Source organism: Oncorhynchus clarkii, chromosome 30, assembly GCF_045791955.1.
Source record: "Oncorhynchus clarkii lewisi isolate Uvic-CL-2024 chromosome 30, UVic_Ocla_1.0, whole genome shotgun sequence".
In the NCBI taxonomy this organism is placed as follows: Eukaryota; Metazoa; Chordata; class Actinopteri; order Salmoniformes; family Salmonidae; genus Oncorhynchus; species Oncorhynchus clarkii.
This window is the reverse complement of record NC_092176.1, coordinates 8,883,411-8,902,226: the sequence shown is the minus strand read 5'-3', so window position 1 is coordinate 8,902,226 and position 18,816 is coordinate 8,883,411. Positions and strand designations below refer to the sequence as shown.

At 41.2% G+C, this 18,816-nt stretch overlaps 1 protein-coding gene across 1 annotated transcript; it reads right to left on the bottom strand.

The window, feature by feature from the left end:
- Nucleotides 1-2,767: 2,767 nt before the first annotated feature.
- Nucleotides 2,768-17,826, bottom strand: LOC139390091 (carnosine N-methyltransferase 1). Its single transcript, XM_071137235.1, has 8 exons — nt 17,648-17,826; nt 15,847-16,042; nt 15,194-15,360; nt 14,908-15,048; nt 6,566-6,744; nt 6,108-6,221; nt 3,688-3,791; nt 2,768-3,508 (listed from the first exon to the last, which is right to left on the bottom strand). The coding sequence occupies exons 1-8, from the start codon at nt 17,794-17,796 to the stop codon at nt 3,323-3,325; spliced, it is 1,236 nt and encodes a 411-aa protein (XP_070993336.1). The 5' UTR covers nt 17,797-17,826; the 3' UTR covers nt 2,768-3,322.
- Between the last annotated feature and the right edge of the window lie 990 nt (nt 17,827-18,816).

The following is an 18,816-nucleotide window of genomic DNA, read 5'->3' as shown; positions in this document are numbered from 1 at the left end:
TACATACTGTAGTAAACATGGGAAAGTGCCTAATTCCTTACATAAGGGAGAGCAGGCCATGTCCAGACTTTCTCGGTGACCTAAAGTACTCATTAACTCTGTCTTTAATGCATTTTCGAACATGGGGTGAGAAATTGTTGCTAATTTGTAAATATAGCTAGTTTGTTATTTAGAATTATTTATTTCTGTTTTTAGAGGGAGAGAAAACAGACCCTACAGTCATCTCATGGGTCTCCCAGTCGAGGCCGGCATGGCTATTGAACCAGCATCTGTATCAACACAGCTTGCACTGAGATGCAGTGTCTTGGACTGCTGAGCCACTAAGGCGCTGTACAACGTGACCGGTCGGGAGTAGCCTACAGTACTACAGTAAGAGCAAAATAATCCTAACATTTCCACACCCTAATTGTAGTCTAAGTTTATCTTTGAATAAAAACCTTGTGTATAATTACATATGGGTCTCCCAGGTGGCGGCCGGCATGGGTATCAAACCTGCATCTGCAGCAACACATTTTGCACTGCGATACAGTGTCTTAGACCACTGCGCCAATCGGGGGGGCTATTATAATACTGTACATGGTGTCCAGGTCAGGATAACCAAAACATTTCTTTATTAAAGGTCACTTAGAAATGTCCTTATTTTTGAAAGAAAAGCACATTTTTTGACCATTAAAATAACATCAAATTGATCAGAAATACAGTGTAGACATTGTTTATGTTGTAAATGACTATTGTAGCTGGAAACGGCAGATTTTTTATGGAATATCTACATAGGCGAACAGAGGCCCATTATCAGCAACCTTCACTCCTGTGTTCCAATGGCACGTTGTGTCCCAGATTTGCTGCACCTGTACTGACCTCATGGCTTGGTTTTTGCTCTGACGTCAACTGTGGCACCTTATTTATGTAAACAGTTGTGTGCCTTTCCAAATCATGTCCAATCAATTGAATTTACCACAGGTGGACTCCAATCAAACATCTCAAGGATGATAAATGAAAACAGAATACACCCGAGCTCAATTTCAAGTCTCATAGAAAAGGGTCTGAATACAAACCTGTTTTCGCTTGTCATTATGGGGTAATGTGTTTAGATTGATGAGGAACAAAAATATATTTAATCCACTTTAGAATAAGGCTGTAATGTAACAAAATGTGGAAAAAGTCCATCTCTGAATACTTTCCGATTGCACTGTATGTTGTCCTTGTCTGTTTGTATACTTCTTGTATGTATACTGGTGTTCTCATCCTCAGACTGCCAGGTAAAGACCGTGTAGAGACTTCCAATAATTAACAGGTATCAATGTTTTGACTGAAAGTCACTGTAAATTGTACACACACCCGGTCTGTCCAATGAGAGGATGTATCTGTCCTCTTTTCCCGCCCACCACTATCAAGAATCTTCTCCACCAACAGCGCCACATGTCGGTTGCTTGAGGAAGAGTAATTGAGGTAGCCAGATAGGGCGTTCATTCCAATAGGTAGGGCAATCATAGTCAGTGAATCATTTCATGTATGTACTGGATCTCCCTTACATATGCTGTGTGTTAACTGGTATATGATAAGGGTTCACCACTGATGTCTGTATCCTCTGTGACTCTCAGATGTACCTGGCTGTATGAAGACAGTAATTGACAAAAGGGGAGTTGTTGCATACTTTATAACATTGATCATCATTAGGCATAATGCTCCAACTGATTGCAGTGTATAACTGCAAACAGAGGGAATATGAGATTCATATTTAAGTGTTGTTAGGTTTTGTTAGGCCAGAGGCGCCTTCGAGGGCACTATCACTTTTATACAACAGGTAACCAACATATTCAAATAATGATGGACATATTTTCATAAAAAACGTCATTTTGATTCATTTATTCATACTAGATATAGTCCCGACACAAATCTAGGGTTGCTAGAGACGCGACCCAGTCGTTCAGTCTTTTTGTTCTGTATCTATGGGCGTGGCCCCATGGCTGAAAAACACTGCCTGCCTGCCTGTCTGTCTCGTCACGTTCATTACTATGCGACAGCAGGAGATCAAATTGAAATATTGAAACAATGTTGCAAATGTCGGAGAGACAGACAGCATGGTTTATACAAATCCCCGAAGTTGAAAACGAAATATTAGTCTAAAAGAAATGCGAGAGAATGTCTAGATGCTTTTAATAGAGTTTATAAATTGCCTGGCTGGGCTGATGAGGTGTATATAGAGGTGCATATAATACATTTAAAAAAAACATTGCTTTCACCTAATTTATCATTCTTCCATAAAGGGCACATATTCTACTTAATAAACTAGTTTTCCCGTCTCAAGGTCAAATAAAAAAAAAATGACTAGTAAGTGTCAAATAAAGTAAACAATGGCTTCATCTTAAATCACCCTTTTGACAGAATGGAAGCTTGTGTGCAACTGGGAGTGGCAATTGAATGCAAATGACTGTCAAAGCAACACACTAGCTAGATCTTTACAATGATTGTGAAAGCTTGGAGAAATGTTGGGGTTAAGTGGGTTAAAATCATTCTAGAAGTCACAGAGGGTGTACAGAGGGATTTTTGGCACATGAGTAAGTCTTTTTTCATATAAGAAAAATCGGATTTATTGAATTCTCAATGTGGTCTATATTAAAAGGGCACTTCATTTAAATATCAGGCTTTTAAAAATGCAATATTGGTGCACAATTAATACTTAATATCAAAGGCACTTTTCATGGAATGACCCTAAAGACACTATTGAGTTAGGAAAATTAGACAATCCCTCTCAGTCAATGAAACGTTTTCTTTTTTTTAAAGAATTGTTTTTCTTTATTAAGTGAGACAGTACTAGATCCAGGGTGTAATGCTGAAACTCAATCTGTGTCCAATCATACAATATAGGTTAAAATAACCAACTCCAGCCACTTCAGCAAATGATTTTAAGTGATACTTTTTTTGTTTTACTATAAATAGCCAGAGTTGGTAACTGTATTTTACAAAATAAATACAATGGGAAGACGTAGAGGCGGGTCTCTGACACGCATGCAACTACATCAGGTCACCATGGAGATAGAGGCGTCACTTTGCCTCTTTAACTGAAGACAAACAGTCCTGTGCTGACAGATTTAGTCACTTGAGTTCATAATAGGCATCTGTCTCAATCTCAAAGGCTCAGGGGAGGAAGGAAGGTGATTTGGCAGCTCTGGCGATGAGACAATATAAAGAAGAAGAAACATGAAAGCAAACCTGTCCATTGACTTGTGTTTCTGTCATCTTACAATTTTTTTTATGCTCTTGGTGGTGGCCAATTGCTTTTTTTTCCGGTTGTTGCTCTGCAATGTCATGACAGACGATGTCACGTCAGACTGTCGCAGCTCTCTCGCCGTTGCGACACTTCCGGTCTGTTCTTATGGACCACCTGGTAACCGTTGGCATACAGATGGTCAGGTTTCCTTGCCACAAAGAAAACACAGTCGTACAGGTACTTCAGCATGGACTGATCGTTCTCCGTGTAGGTGGTGGGGACAGACTCTCTCTCCACCTGCAGTGAAAGACAGGGTGTTTTAGGCCCAAGGAGGATAGTCAAAACAACTGAAACTGAAAACAATGTTTATATTTTTCTTTACTGTAAACTGTAGTCGTTGTTCATCTTATTCCTCTAATCTGTACACCTGTTTTATATTTTTTTTTAAATGATTAAACACAAAAAAACAGCTTTACCTCCAAATGGAATCCATATTTTAAAATTGCTGCCCTGACGTCCTCGTAGCTAAGCTCGATGGAGAGCTCGTTGGCCATGTTCTCAAAGTGGTACAGCAGTGGGCCTATAGACAAGGGAGGAATCGCAGCTTTGGTAAAAGTATTCATACAGTAGTGGAGGCTCCTCAGAGGAGGAAGGGGTGGACCATCCTCAGTGAATTTCATAAAAATACAAATAGTGAAACAATAAAAAAAAGTAATACTATTTAGATAAAGCTGTTCTAAATATATTCACATTTTGCCAAATAATTGATTAAAACACACTGTTTTGCAATGAAGGTCTACAGTAGCATCAACAGCACTCTCTGGGGTAGCACCAAGGTGTAGCCAGAGGACAACTCGTTTCTGTCCTCCTCTGGGTACATTGACTTCAATACAAAACCTAGGAGGCTCATGGTTCTCACCCCCTTCCATAGACTTACACAGTAATTATGACAACTTCCGGAGGACGTCCTCCAACCTATCAGAGCTCTTGCAGTATGAACTGACGTTGTCGACCTAATCAAAGGATCAGAGTATTAATCTAGTTCTGAAAGAATGAGCTACAGCTAGCTAGCACTGCAGTGCATAAAATGTGGTGTGTAGTTGACTCAAAGAGAGAGAAAGACAATAGTTGAACAGTTTTGAACAAATTAATTTATTCAAAAATGAAGGAGACGCAAGAGAGAGCTAGCTGTTTCGTTGTTTTTTCACTTCAACTTACCTAGCTAACGAATGCAGCCAGTTAGTTTAGCCTACTCAAACACCCAATGTAACTACTAAACTGCTTGCTGTACACTGTACTACATGATTATAGCGGGTGTGGCAAACCGTGGGGTGTTGGGTTGAGCGTGCAGAGATTAACACAGAGACAGGGAGGTTCTAGTTAGAAAACACAACTCTACTAAGAAACAAAATAAACATAACTAAATAACACGCTCTGTCCTTCACAGGTTTAACTCCGTGTCCGTCTCTCTCCCCTCGCGGCGTGCCACGGTGCTCCCTTTTTGTGGCCTGCACTGCTGGTTGGGACTCTCCCCTAATTACCTCTACTTGGAGCCATCAGCGGCGGGGTGCCTAGCCCGTGTACTCTCAGCAGAGGGAGCCAACGTTGCGGCACGTACCTCCCTTCTATCACCAACCGGGGTAGACCTCCCGGGATACCACAAGTGTTTATTAACAAGTTAGTTCTAGTAGCTAGCTATGTTGACTATGACATTAGTTAAAATGGTGACAAATACGTAGGCTTTGTGTAGCGGTTATGGTATGAAGGTTTGGGTTGGAAAGGTTTTTCTCGTCTGGTCACATACAGCTGTTGTATTGTGCACCGAGGTCCACAAACAAAGGGAAAAGGTGAGAGGAGGACAGCACATAGATGCAAGAAGGAATTATACATGCTTTTTGTATACTGAACAAAAATATAAACGCAACATGCAACAATTTCAAAGATTTTACTGAGTTACAGTTCATATAAGGAAATCAGTCAATTAAATTAATTAATTAGGCCCTAATCTATGGATTTCACATGACTGGGCAGGGGCGCAGCCATGGGTGGGCATAGGCCCACCCACTGGGGAGCCAGGCCCAGCCAATCAGAATTAGATTTTCCCCAAGAAAGAGCTTTTTACAGACAGAAATACTCCCGCAGGTGAAGAAGCCAGATGTGGAGGAATAGCGTGGTTACACGTGGTCTGCGGTTGTGAGGCCTGTTGGACATACTGCCAAATTCTCTAAAACAACATTGAAGGTTGCGTTTATATTTTTGTTTGAGTATATGTGGCTGCTATGAAAGTGAACTGTTTGCGTGTGATCAGGGGTGTATTCGTTCAGCCAATTCTGTTGAAAAACATTTCTTAAACGGAATCAAATGGAACGAAACAGGGATAACATACCTGAATTTGTCCAATAGAAAGTAGAAAGTATAGAAAGTCTAGTTTGCAACTGTTGGACTAACGATTACACCCTAGATCAGCTAGATGCAGTCAAGAGTATGCAAGGCGGTATTAAATGTGTCACTGTCTGTCACCTTGATTACTCAAGTTTTTCTGTCGACGTGTGCACCTATGCTGTAAACTTTCACTCGTAGGCTATGTTGTAGCAACCTCATGATGGGTATAGGGACAATTTATGGATATAGGAAGTATCATGTAGTAGTCTAAACCGATGTTACATTGAGCTGGGTGAATGTAATATTAATGACAGTCTTCCAATAAAAATAAGGCCATGCTCCAAACCCCCAAAAAATACACCCTCCCTTAAACGGCGCCGACCGCCACTGACATACAGCGTATCATACACTACCAGTAAGTTTAAACAGGAACTACACCAACAAAATGCGTAGAGAACCTCTATCACTGGTCAGTAAGGAGCTCCGTTGAACATTAAACAGCTCTGTCGCTCACCAAGATTGATCCACACGCCTCCAGGCTTCAGAATGTTCCAGATGGTCTCCACGTAGTCGATGACATTGTGCGCTGTGTCGATGAAGAAGCAGGTAGCCACGCAGTCCCAGGTGTCTGACAGGGAAGACCACAACGATACTCGTCTAACCAGTCTCACATTATTGCTAAAATCCCAACCAACACAGGTAATAAAACAATGATCTGTGTGTAGGACACAGTGCTCAATACGTGGCCAACTCACATAACAACCTGTCACTCAACAGAGAGACAAGGCCCGTGTCTAAGAGCAGGAGTGCTGATCTAGGATCAGTTTAGTCTTTTAGAACATAATGAATAAGACAAGGTTGGACCTGATTCTAGATAAGCACTCCTACTCTGAGACGCTTTGTGAACACAGGCCCTGATCACTCATTGCTCTTGTTGATCTTCATACAGCTTGTGTGAAGCTCACCACTCACTAGGCTCTGTGTAGACCTCCTGGAAGTCCCCAGCCACCATGGAGAAGTCCGAGTTTGGAGGCAGGCTCTGGGGGTTGACGTCTGGGAAGCTGATTGGCCGCGTCTGGTCAGATGACCTCTTGTTGTTGCTGAACTGGTGGATCCAGGGGTACAGGGTCATGGAGTTAACCTTTTCACACCTCAGGAAGGACAGAACAGAGCCAAGGTAAGTTAAGCTGAACAACAGTGGTCCGAAGAGGATTGCATTGGGATAATTTGATATGCTAGGCAATTGATTTGGCCCGTGTTTTCAGGCAGCTAAACACACCAGACATTTCAACATTGAAATGACACACATATGCAAGGGCTGAATTATTGCATCATACGCAAGACTTGAGTTAGGGCCAGGGGTGAAAGTAAGGCGGTACGGTCCGGTACGGTGTCACGGCAAAACAAATAGTGCGGGTACGCCGTATCGGTAAAACATGAGCCTATCACAATAATGAAAACAAAATGTCAAGAAAAATAAAAGGTGTAGTAGCCTACAGTTATCATTGCTGTATGTTAGAGGCATGCAAAATGAGCGAATGGACTTGAAAACAGGTGCTAGGCCTATAGCCTACGCTCCAAAATACGATCTGGTTCGAGGAGAACACAAACATTTTGCTACGGCAGAGAGACGCGCACGGACAGCAGTGGAGGAATTCATTTTGGCCTAATCACAACCACCAAATGTCATCACACTGTTTTGGTGTTTTGTGTAACGGCTGACTCTTTCCATCCACCACTGTTCGGAGGCTGGAAGAATGTTGTGAGTGGATGAACGTGCACGGGAACCCTTTGAAGTGATGATGAAAACATCATGACTGGTTGTGTTGACGCCACAAGAAAAGTTCAATTACAAATAATTCTGGCTAGTCCCACAGAAAAATATAATTCAATTAATAGGAATTTATTTGCAAATATAATTCTATGATTAGGCCCTACTGGTGGCCCACCCATTAGGCAGGATTTGGCAGCCGCCTAGAGCGGCAGTTTGATGAGGGCAGCATTTTCAGACTTAAACTGACCAAGATGCACCTCCAACAACACCTCACATTATTCTGCCCAAAAACAATAACTTCTCTCACCCAGTGGCATGCGGGCTCTTTAGGTGAGCGCTGATGCCGCCCCAGGATAAGCAGAACCCACTTTGTTACAAGCAGGGGTGCAAAATATTTTGCTTATCCATGCATAGTGCGCCTCTCCAGGGTGCTGTTGGAGAGACTCTACGCTCCACCACGCTCCATCAAATTAATTTAACATAAATGATGTAGCCTACGGGGTAGAAAGAGTAGCAGCCTATGTGGTGTTTCTGTAACCCGTGGACTGGAGACTAAATGTATTACAATGTCATGAGACAGACACCTTTTCAATCATTAACTTATTAATGAGGATCGAGAGTGCAGGAGAAAGTCAACTCAAAAGGCTAGCGGGCAAACATCACCTTCGGTGTTGCTACGGCATACTCAAAACAGAGGTGGACAGCAAATGGTGCTGAAAGTAATTCATTTCAACAATTGTCTTCATTTTAATTTGACTTCACTAACAACAAGAGGGCTTTGTTGGAGGCTATTTCTTCCAATTCCACCCCAAAAAGAGATAGGCCTACATGTTTGACAGACACAATTATGCTAGCCATAGATTTGCAAGTATAGCCAAAGCCTCCAATACTGTCACCGTGCACCTCTTAAATACCTTGGTGTCTGAGAAGGGCTTGCTGTGTTCGGTTTAAACCAGGGCTCAAAATGAGTGAGGGTATGCCAGACCATTTGTTAAAGAAAAGAGCAAAATGTGTACCTATTGTTAAGTTTATATTTAGAAATAAATCATTGAAAAGTATCCAGATAATAAAAAGTGTTCTATAACAGTGCTTAACTCTGTGATGCCTTATTAAATCATCTTAGGGAAAACCCACCCTTTCTCAATTTTCGCCTAAATGACATACCAACATCTAACTGCCTGTACGTAGCTCAGGCCCAGAAGCAAGGATATGCATATTCTTGGTACCATTTGAAAGGAAACACTTTGATGTTTGTGGAAATGTGAATTGAATGTAGGAGAATATAACACAATAGATCTGGTAGAAGAAAATAGAAAAGAAAAAAAACAACAATTTATTTTACTACCACCATCTTTGAAATGCAACAGAAAGGTCCCACTTCCAGCCATCACTCGTTGTTATTCCGATGGTGTCCACAAGATGGCAGCAGTGTATGTGCAAAGTTTCAGACAGGTAACTTGAAGTATGAGCAACCTACATGACATTTAGTGTGAAGTCACCCAGGTACATTTGAAGGAGGCATTTGCATTCATATAACATTTTTCTGCAAGAATATCATCAAATCATATATATATATATATATATATATATATATATATATATATTTTTTTATCATATATGCATAGTCACTTTAACTATACATTCATGTACATACTACCTCAATTGGGCCGACCAACCAGTGCTCCCGCACATTGGCTAACCAGGCTATCTGCATTGTGTCCCACCCACCACCCGCCAACCCCTCTTTTACGCTACTGCTACTCTCTGTTCATCATATATGCATAGTCACTTTAACCATATCTACAGTGGGGCAAAAAAGTATTTAGTCATCCACCAATTGTGCAAGTTCTCCCACTTAAAAAGATGAGAGAGGCCTGTAATTTTCATCACAGGTACACTTCAACTATGACAGACACAATGAGAAAAAAAATCCAGAAAATCACATTGTAGGATTTTTTATGAATGTATTTGCATATTATGGTGGAAAATAAGTATTTGGTCAATAACATTAGTTTATCTCAATACTTTGTTATATACCCTTTGTTGGCAATGACAGAGGTCAAACTATTCTGTAAGTCTTCAAAAGGTTTTCACACACTGTTGCTGGTATTTTGGCCCATTCCTCCATGCAGATCTCTAGAGCAGTGAAGTTTTGGGGCTGTTGCTGGGCAACACGGACTTTCAACTCCCTCCAAAGATTTTCTATGGGGTTAAGATCTGGAGACTGGCTAGGCCACTCCAGGACCTTGAAATGCTTCTTACGAAGCCACTCCTTCGTTGCCCGGGCAGTGTGTTTGGGATCATTGTCATGCTGAAAGACCCAGCCACGTTTCATCTTCAATGCCCTTGCTGACGGAAGGAGGTTTTCACTCAAAATCTCACGATACATGGCCCCATTCATTCTTTCCTTTACACGGATCAGTCGTCCTCGTCCCTTTGCAGAAAAACAGCCCCAAAGCATGATGTTTCCACCCCCATGCTTCACAGTAGGTATGGTGTTCTTTGGATGCAACTCAGCATTCTTTGTCCACCAAACATGACGAGTTGAGTTTTTACCAAAAAGTTATATTTTGGTTTCATCTGACCATATGACATTCTCCCAATCTTTTTCTGGATCATCCAAATGCTTTCTAGCAAACTTCAGACGGGCCTGGACATGTACTGGCTTAAGCAGGGGGACACGTCTGGCACTGCAGGATTTGAGTCTCTGGCGGTGTAGTGTGTTACTGATGGTAGGCTTTGTTACTTTGGTCCCAGCTCTCTGCAGGTCATTCACTAGGTCCCCCCCCGTGTGGTTCTGGGATTTTTGCTCACCGTTCTTGTGATCATTTTGACCCCATGGTGTGAGATCTTGCGTGGAGTCCCAGGTCGAGGGCGATTATCAGTGGTCTTGTATGTCTTCCATTTCCTAATAATTGCTCCCACAGTTGATTTCTTCAAAGCAAGCTGCTTACCTATTGCAGATTCATTCTTCCCAGCCAGGTGCAGGTCTACAATTTTGTTTCTGGTGTCCTTTGACAGCTCTTTGGTCTTGGCCATAGTGGAGTTTGGAGTGTGACTGTTTGAGGTTGTGGACAGGTGTCTTTTATACTGATAACAAGTTCAAACAGGTGCCATTAATACAGGTAACGAGTGGAGGACAGAGGAGCCTCTTAAAGAAGAAGTTACAGGTCTGTGAGAGCCAGAAATCTTGCTTGTTTGTAGGTGATCAAATACTTATTTTCCACCATAATTTGCAAATAAATTCATTAAAAATCCTACAATGTGATTTTCTGGATTTTTTTTCTCATTTTGTCTGTCATAGTTGAAGTGTACCTATGATGAAAATTACAGGCCTCTCTCATCTTTTTAAGTGGGAGAACTTGCACAATTGGTGGCTGACTAAATACTTTTTTGCCCCACTGTATATGTACATACTACCTCAATCAGCCTGACTAACTAGTGTCTGTATGTAGCCTTGCTAATTTTATAGCCTCGCTACTGTATATAGCCTTTCTTTACCTACCTATTGTTCACCTAATACCTTTTTTGCACTATTGGTTAGAGCCTGTAAGTAAGCATTTCACCTGTTGTATTCAGCGCACGTGACAAATAAACTTTGATTTGATTTGATTTTGATTTGAAAGCTGTATACTTGGACTTTGATTTAGCTTTTCCAGTATTAGTAGCCATATTATAGTTCAACATTTGCAAAACAACCAGTTTTTATAACTGAATATTCTTATATTTTTTGTCCAAAATGAAATGGCATGCTGTCGTACAAGGTTAGTAGCTACATTTTACAACAGATACACGGATACTCCCTTAAAGCCCAGCTTATGGGCTATCTAGATAGCTTTGTTTGACCCCGATTGGTGCTTATTTGACAAAGTTAGAGTCGTTCAAGTGAAGACCGCCCGCGTCATCAGTGTGCCATGAAGGCGTCGCTCTCTGACCAAATATGGTGTCCTATAGGATATACGACACCCCTAATGATATAGTGTCTCGTTACGTTCTAGGATCTGACTGCGATTTGACTGGTTGAAACAACGTTTAGGGTGAGATTTTCACAGATTCCTTTCTTTGCAAATTGAACGAGTGGAAATACAAAATCGATTGTGCGTGCTATATGGACCTTTTTAGGATATGAAAAAGGTATGAAAAAGGGACCCTTTGGATGATAAATCAGAACAAGATTTCAGAATGTAAGTACACATTTCCCCTTCAGAGGTGAATTTATCAAACCTATAGTGGTGAAAAGTGTTTTGTTGTTAGGCGCTCCGCTTAAACAATAGCATGGCATTGTTTCGCAGTAATAGCTACTGTAAATTGGACAGGGCAGTTATATTAACAAGAATTTAAGCTTTCAGCCGATATAAGACACTTATATGTACCGACACTTGTTGTTTCTCTAAAATCTGCGATGGTGACACAAGGCACTGCATGATGTACAACTGTCCCGTTGACGGGACACAGATAGCTAAGAAGTTGGGTTTAACATATTCTCTTTTCAGAAAATTAAAAGTTAAATTACTAGGGACAGAATAGGCCGCAGCTGAGCTTCAGAATGTCAACAGTTGAAGCTTACATTACTCTGTGTTGGTTGAGCGTCTGTCTGGGTGGAAAGGTAACTTTTGAAAGTGCCATATTTAGATTAATAAGGATGTCTAATGTTTAATTATTTGCAAACAGCAACCGTTTCGTTGCAAACATTCTCTGGTTTGACATTGGAGAAATACGCCTATTTCACTGTCCATTCTTCCCTGAAACTTCTATTTTCATTATCCACCTATCTTTTGAGACTTTTTCAGAGCAACATTTTCTCTTGATTGCAAATCGTTTTTCCCCAATCAACGCACAAAGAAATATAAAAACTAATTTAATAGAGACATTGGTGATTTATCAGTTTGAAAATATGATATGTTATTGACATTGAACAGACTATATAGCCTAATAACCCAGTGCTTCTCAATTATTTTCTGTTACGCCCCCGCTAGGAAGAAGTAAACATTTCGCGACCCCCAACTCTCCGCCGCGACTTAAATAGTATAATTTGTCTATAAAATTGTTAGAAGTACACCTCTGCATAACATTGTATCCATTGTATTTGATACTGACAAATTAAATGAAATATAATCAATAAATAATACATTCAAATTGATCAGCAACATTAACTCAGGAGCACAATATATGAAACACTTTGACCTATAAAACAAAAATGAATAAAACAATTTGTGATGATTTTTAAAAATAAATCAAAATGAGGAAGTCAGGATTAATGGCTACAATGAGCACGTTTTGCAGAGCACAGCTTTTCGAAGAGGGGTTTGAAGCATGATACTGCAACTTTTAGCTCCTGCTCAATGTTTAGCTGGGACCTGTACTTGGTCTTCAGTGCAGCAACAGCAGAGAAGCCAGTCTCACAAAGATAAGATGTTGCAAAAGGAAGAAGAATGCCCATGGCCCTCTGCCCTAAGAGTGGATACTGCCTCTCTACACTCAGCCAGAATTCACTCAGTGTCTGTGATGTGAACCTCAGTCTCAATGTGGAGTCAGACGTCATATCAATGAACTGGTCCTCCTCTGCAGAGCTGAAACCAGTTGGAGTTGGTGCATTGAAAAGATCTCTCACCCAGTCATATTGGGAACTGTTTTCAGGGAAGTACTTTTATTTTTGCAGCACTTGTGTCATCCAGCATGACAGAGACCATGTCTAATGCTGCAGGCAGTATCAGCTCCTCTGCTATGGAGTGGGGTTGTTGCACTGAGCAATTTGGTTCGCCACCTTATATGATGCTAAAAGTGCTCGCTGGTTTACTGAAGTAGCATTCACAAAGCGGGACGATTGTTGGCAATATTCTGCACGTTTTCGCTGAAAAAACTCAAGCGGCTTATCAGCGTGATTAAGGTGTAATGTCTTTAAATGACGCCTTAATTTATTTGGCTTGATGCTGTCCGCTGCCAACATTTTTAGACACAGTAAACATACCTGTCTTTCCTCGTCCCCCACCGTAGTCACAGTGAAGCCAAGCGCTACATACGCTTCGTCATATTTCCTCGTCTTAGCTTTCGGAGACTTACGTTTGCCTCATTATCTCTGTCTCTCTCCACCTTTCTTTTCATCCCTGTTAAATATTTTTCCATGGTGTCTCTTAAGGGTTTGTTATCTGCACTTCATATCTCCTGCTCTGTGTTCTGTGCTCTGTGCTCTGTGTTCTGTGCTCTGTGCTCTGTGCTCTGTGCTCTTGTTCTGTGCTCTGTGCTCTTGTTCGGTGCACAAAAAAAACTACTCCCTGCGGCAAAAAAAAGCGCGCCCCACTATTTGAGAAGAACTGTATAACCAGATGTAACCAGACTCATGCTGCCAAACATACCCTTGTAAAACTGACCATCCTACCAATCCTCGACTTTGGCGATGTCATTTACAAAATAGCCTCCAATACCCTACTCAACAAAGTCTATCACAGTGCAATCCGTTTTGTCACCAAAGCCCCATATACTACCCACCATTGCGACCTGTACGCTCTCGTTTGCTGGCCCTCGCTTCATACTCGTCGCCAAACCCACTGGCTCCATGCCATCTACAAGACCCTGCTAGGTAAAGTCCCCCCTTATCTCAGCTCGCTGGTCACCATAGCATCACCCACCTGTAGCACGCGCTCCAGCAGGTATATCTCTCTAGTCACCCCCAAAACCAATTCTTTCTTTGGCCGACTCTCCTTCCAGTTCTCTGCTGCCAATGACTGGAACGAACTACAAAAATCTCTGAAACTGGAAACACATCTCCCTCACTAGCTTTAAGCACCAACTGTCAGAGCAGCTCACAGATTACTGCACCTGTACATAGCCCACCTATAATTTAGCTCAAACAACTACCTCTTTCCCTACTGTATTTAATTTATTTATTTATTTTGCTCCTTTGCACCCCATTATTTTTATTTCTACTTTGCACATTCTTCCATTGCAAATCTACCATTCCAGTGTTTTACTTGCTATATTGTATTTACTTTGCCACCATGGCCTTTTTTTGCCTTTACCTCCCTTATCTCACCTAATTTGCTCACATCGTATATAGACTTGTTTATACTGTATTATTGACTGTATGTTTGTTTTACTCCATGTGTAACTCTGTGTCGTTGTATGTGTTGAACTGCTTTGCTTTATCTTGGCCAGGTCGCAATTGTAAATGAGCACTTGTTCTCAACTTGCCTACCTGGTTAAATAAAGGTGAAATAAAATGTTAAAAAATTTAAAAAATGTGTCATGAATAGGCCTATGAATTGGGCTGCATTTATGTTCTGTTCTTATGGTTCTGTTCTGCCGACTATTAGCTGATAAAAAAATTGGCCCAAGGCCAAACCTATTACCGACCCCTACTGTACACCATTCTAGTTTAGAGGGATATGGGGGAGGCAATTTTTTGTCTTCCCTAGGGCGGCAGAACGTCCAGGGCCGGGCCTGTTACACCCATACATTTTTGAGGTGCACACATAGGAGGTCCCGTAATGGGAATAAATTAAATCTACTTGCACCCTTGGTTAGGGCTGAGGGTGAGTGTTACCTGTTGAGGACGAAGTTTGAGGAGAAGAGCATGAAGAAGCTCCATTCGTTGCCTTGGCAGGCATAACCCAGACGAGCGATTTCCCATGCCAGGCGACCAAGCCCTGCCCCCGGAACCAGCACGCTCACCTTGGACACATCACTACAGAAACAACCACGCCATCACTGACAGAATACATGCGTAATTCAAAATACTAAATCACACAACTGAGTTAGAATTCAAGACTGTGTGTGTGTGTGTGTGTGTGTGTGTGTGTGTGTGTGTGTGTGTGTGTGTGTGTGTTCACCACTTGTTGCTGGGAAAGAGTCTCTGGATCTCTTGGATGAGGGGCAGGTAGCAGGAGTCTCTCTCAGCCTGGCCGGCCTCGCTCCAGTCACGCACAAACTGCTTAATGGTGGACTTGAGCTTGTCCATGTCGAACGTGGAAGACGTACCCACCTTCCTCAGGTCATCCTGGACAGAAAACAGATTCACTTCAACTCCTCAAACGTCATCCAATGGTGAAAGGATCATGGAAGCAAATTAATCTAAGATCTATCTTCTAATATGATGTACACTACTACAAGAACTACTGAAATGTGTGCCGGTGTGGTATAGTAGAATAGAAGAACATATGCAGCTCCTCCTACTACTACTGTATTTTTCTTGCACAAAACCACCTAGATGCAGCCTATCCAGCACAGTGTCAAAGCTAGCAAGTAAGGCCCTCCCTACTCTGATTGGTTATCCTGCATTCGCATCACTGACCATTTTGCATAAAGCTGGAATTCTCAACTTTGGTAGCGAGTTCCCTAGTTGCCAGTGGTTAAATTGCTAAATGACTCGTGTCTCCTCTTTCCATTAAAAATAACTGATTTCCAGTAGTTTGAGGGCTACAAGTAGTGCCTGGTGTGACTGCGAGAAAGCATGAGTGTGACCTTTTCTGACCGTTTAGCTCACCTCTTCACCATACTCCATGTTCTCAAACATGTGGATACAGTTGAGCACGATAGCCTGCAGCACCTCCTGGTTGTGGTCCACACTGCGGCGGATACGGGCCAGGTTGGGCAAGACCCCGGGCAGCAGCAGCTGGTGATGCTCCGGAAGACTCTGGAACTGACGCTCTGCTCGATTCACCCGCTCTTGAACATGCATCCTGAGATTAAGGGGAGGTGAATTAGACAAGGATAAAGGGAAGGGTGGTGCCATGGTGAAAAGGAGGAAGAGAAGATGGAGGTCCAGAAACACAGATGGGGGGGGGAATAGAAACTCATATTTTATAGCCTTTTTGAATTATGATAAAGCCTAATCCAATATGCAGACTCCTTGAAATGACTTGACACAAAGATTCACAAAACCTTAGACTAGGCATAATCATGTATGACCTTCTTGTTTGTAAGTAACAAGATTAACTGGATTGAAATGTAAATGTTTGTCAGCCTGGATTTTATAGCTCTTGCTGTTTTTGCATCTTCTTTAAGTTATATTTGTTATTTTCTAGAGCTAGCTCCACTTCCTGTGCTGCTGATATCTAGCTACTAGCTAAATAGCGATGGTATGGGACAATGTAGTTATCCAAAATGGTATAAATCCTGATATAAATACACAATATATCTTAGCTAGCTAGCTATGCAACATAATTAGGGTTGTCACTAGTTACCACAAAGTACAACTTGACTATTGTAAAAAAGGGGGCCTTAACTTAAGGGTTACCCATAAGGTCAGCAGGGAGGTTAAGGTTAGGTTTAAAATCAGATTTGGTCCAATGCAGCTGTCCAATGCACCAATGCAGCTGTTGCGAGTTCAACTCGCATTACGGACAATTTTAGCTAATTTGCTACTTTTCAATTACTTACTACATTTTTAGCTACTTTTCAACTACTTAGCATGTTATCTAACCCTTACCCTAATGCTAACCTTAACCCTTTTAGCTAACCCTTACCCTAACCTTAGCCCTTTAAACTAACTCCTAAACTTAACCTTAATCTTAGCGAGCTAGCTAACTCACCTAGCTAGAATTAGTAACATATCATACGTTTTTCCAAATCATAACATATAGTATGTTTTGCAAATTCATTACATATTGTACGTTTTGCAAATTCATAACAGGAATTGTAAATCGTAACATATCATACGAAATAGTTGACAGACATCCAGCAATTATCACATACCATACGAAAACAAATCGTAACATATCATACTAAATTGAGTGTCTTGGGTTTACGTAGAGAATAATACAAAATGTGCTGAGACCAGGTTGCCTAAAAAGGCTGAATTTTCAGGACTTTTCAAACAGCTCTTACACTAAAGGTCATTAATCATAATTTTCACAATATTATTCTAACCAGTATTATTGACTGCACTGGGCCTTTAAGAAGAGAAATTGTAGAAATAGGCGGGGTTTAGGCATGACTTTGGAGCTGTGAGAACTAGTCAAGACCCCAAAATCAGTCATCCCTCTTCTAAAATCTTCGGACAAAACGTTACTACATCAACATAACACACACATCACAACTGCACAATTTAAACACCCCCGATCCCCCTTCCATGAGTCATTTAACGTTACTTCATGTTTCTATTCTTGTTTTATTATTTCTTATTATTGTTGCATTGTCGAGAAGGAACCTGCACCGTTAGACGGTGTATCCCGTACATACGACTAATTAAAACTTGAACTAACGATAGCCAGACCGTCTGGGTCAAATTACTTTATTGGTAAGCTAGCTACCAAATACTACTGTTGTTTTGAAACAGTTCGTACCTGTAGTATCTAAACGCATCGATCACTTTCCAAAAGTGTTGCCTTTCGAGCCTTGTCTCCTCTTCTGGTGTACATTTAATCCTTTCTCGGTAAAAATATGCTTCTTCTTGCTCTCCATCAGTAACCTGGTCCACCGTTCCTTCCGCCATGTCTGAATGTTGTACTCAGACCCATCCAATCGAACAATGGAGTGAGCCAGGAAAAGTAATAGACCTTTCATCTGGTTGGCAAGTTAACTATGGCAGTGAGCTAACAAGTAGCTACTGATGTATTTTTTGTTCAGAAAATGATTTTACCTGTGTATGTGTGTCTGGTTTATTACAAGTTGCAACAGGAAGACAGCTCCAGCACCAGAGAAAATGTATAACTGGCCTCTTGGAGGCCCTTTATATCCTAATCAGACATCAGACAGCACCATATGTGTAAACACCAACCTGAAAGGCTTGTAGGAAGTCAAAACAGAATCAGTAAGGCCCATCCATACCTGCGAACATAAGCAAACATTGACATGTAATTCTTAAAAGTCTAAGCCGTTGAGGTGGGGGCCTCTAAGCTTACATATGGAATTGTTTTAAGAAGGTCATGTCATGGATCATTAAGCTATTTGATTTTGAATTTTAGGACCACTTTATTTATCAAAAATTATTTTAAAAAATATATTTGATAAAATATTGAGTTTGGCCTTTACAACTATAGCCCATAGAGACACATTGAATAACACATTCATAAATGGCAATAAAGACTGTCAAAAAAATAAATCATAAGGAATAAGATTTTGAAGTGTCTATCCTATATCTAGGAGATATAAGAAAGCTCAGGAAGTGTTTTTTTTTTTTTTACACATTTAACCCCTTATTTTTGTTGCCACAAAACTACCTCCATAGTTCCATTAATTTGTATGTGTTACCTTTTGACGAGTCCCTTGACACTTGTGGGGGTCGTAGAGAAACACTTGTTTGTTTATAGTATTTTATGCCAAACCAGGGGAGGCGGCTGAGAGGAGGACGGCTCATAAGGGCTGGAATAGATTTTATCAAACACATTGAAACCACGTCTTGGATGTGTTTGATACCATTCCATTGACTCCATTCCAGTCCTTATTATGAACCGTCCTCCCCTCAGCAGCCTCTACTGGATGCTACAGACTTCTTCGTGCATGTGAATACCGA

What these genes read in the sequence shown, in the direction of transcription:
- LOC139390091 (XM_071137235.1), bottom strand. Translation starts at nt 17,796, where the DNA reads ATGGCGGAAGGAACGGTGGACCAGGTTACTGATGGAGAGCAAGAAGAA. An exon ending in ACATGGAGTATGGTGAAGAG is followed by an intron (nt 15,361 to 15,846) that starts GTGAGCTAAACG and finishes TTTTCTGTCCAG; the next exon opens with GATGACCTGAGGAAGGTGGG. An exon ending in CTCTTTCCCAGCAACAAGTG is followed by an intron (nt 15,049 to 15,193) that starts GTGAACACACAC and finishes TTGTTTCTGTAG; the next exon opens with TGATGTGTCCAAGGTGAGCG.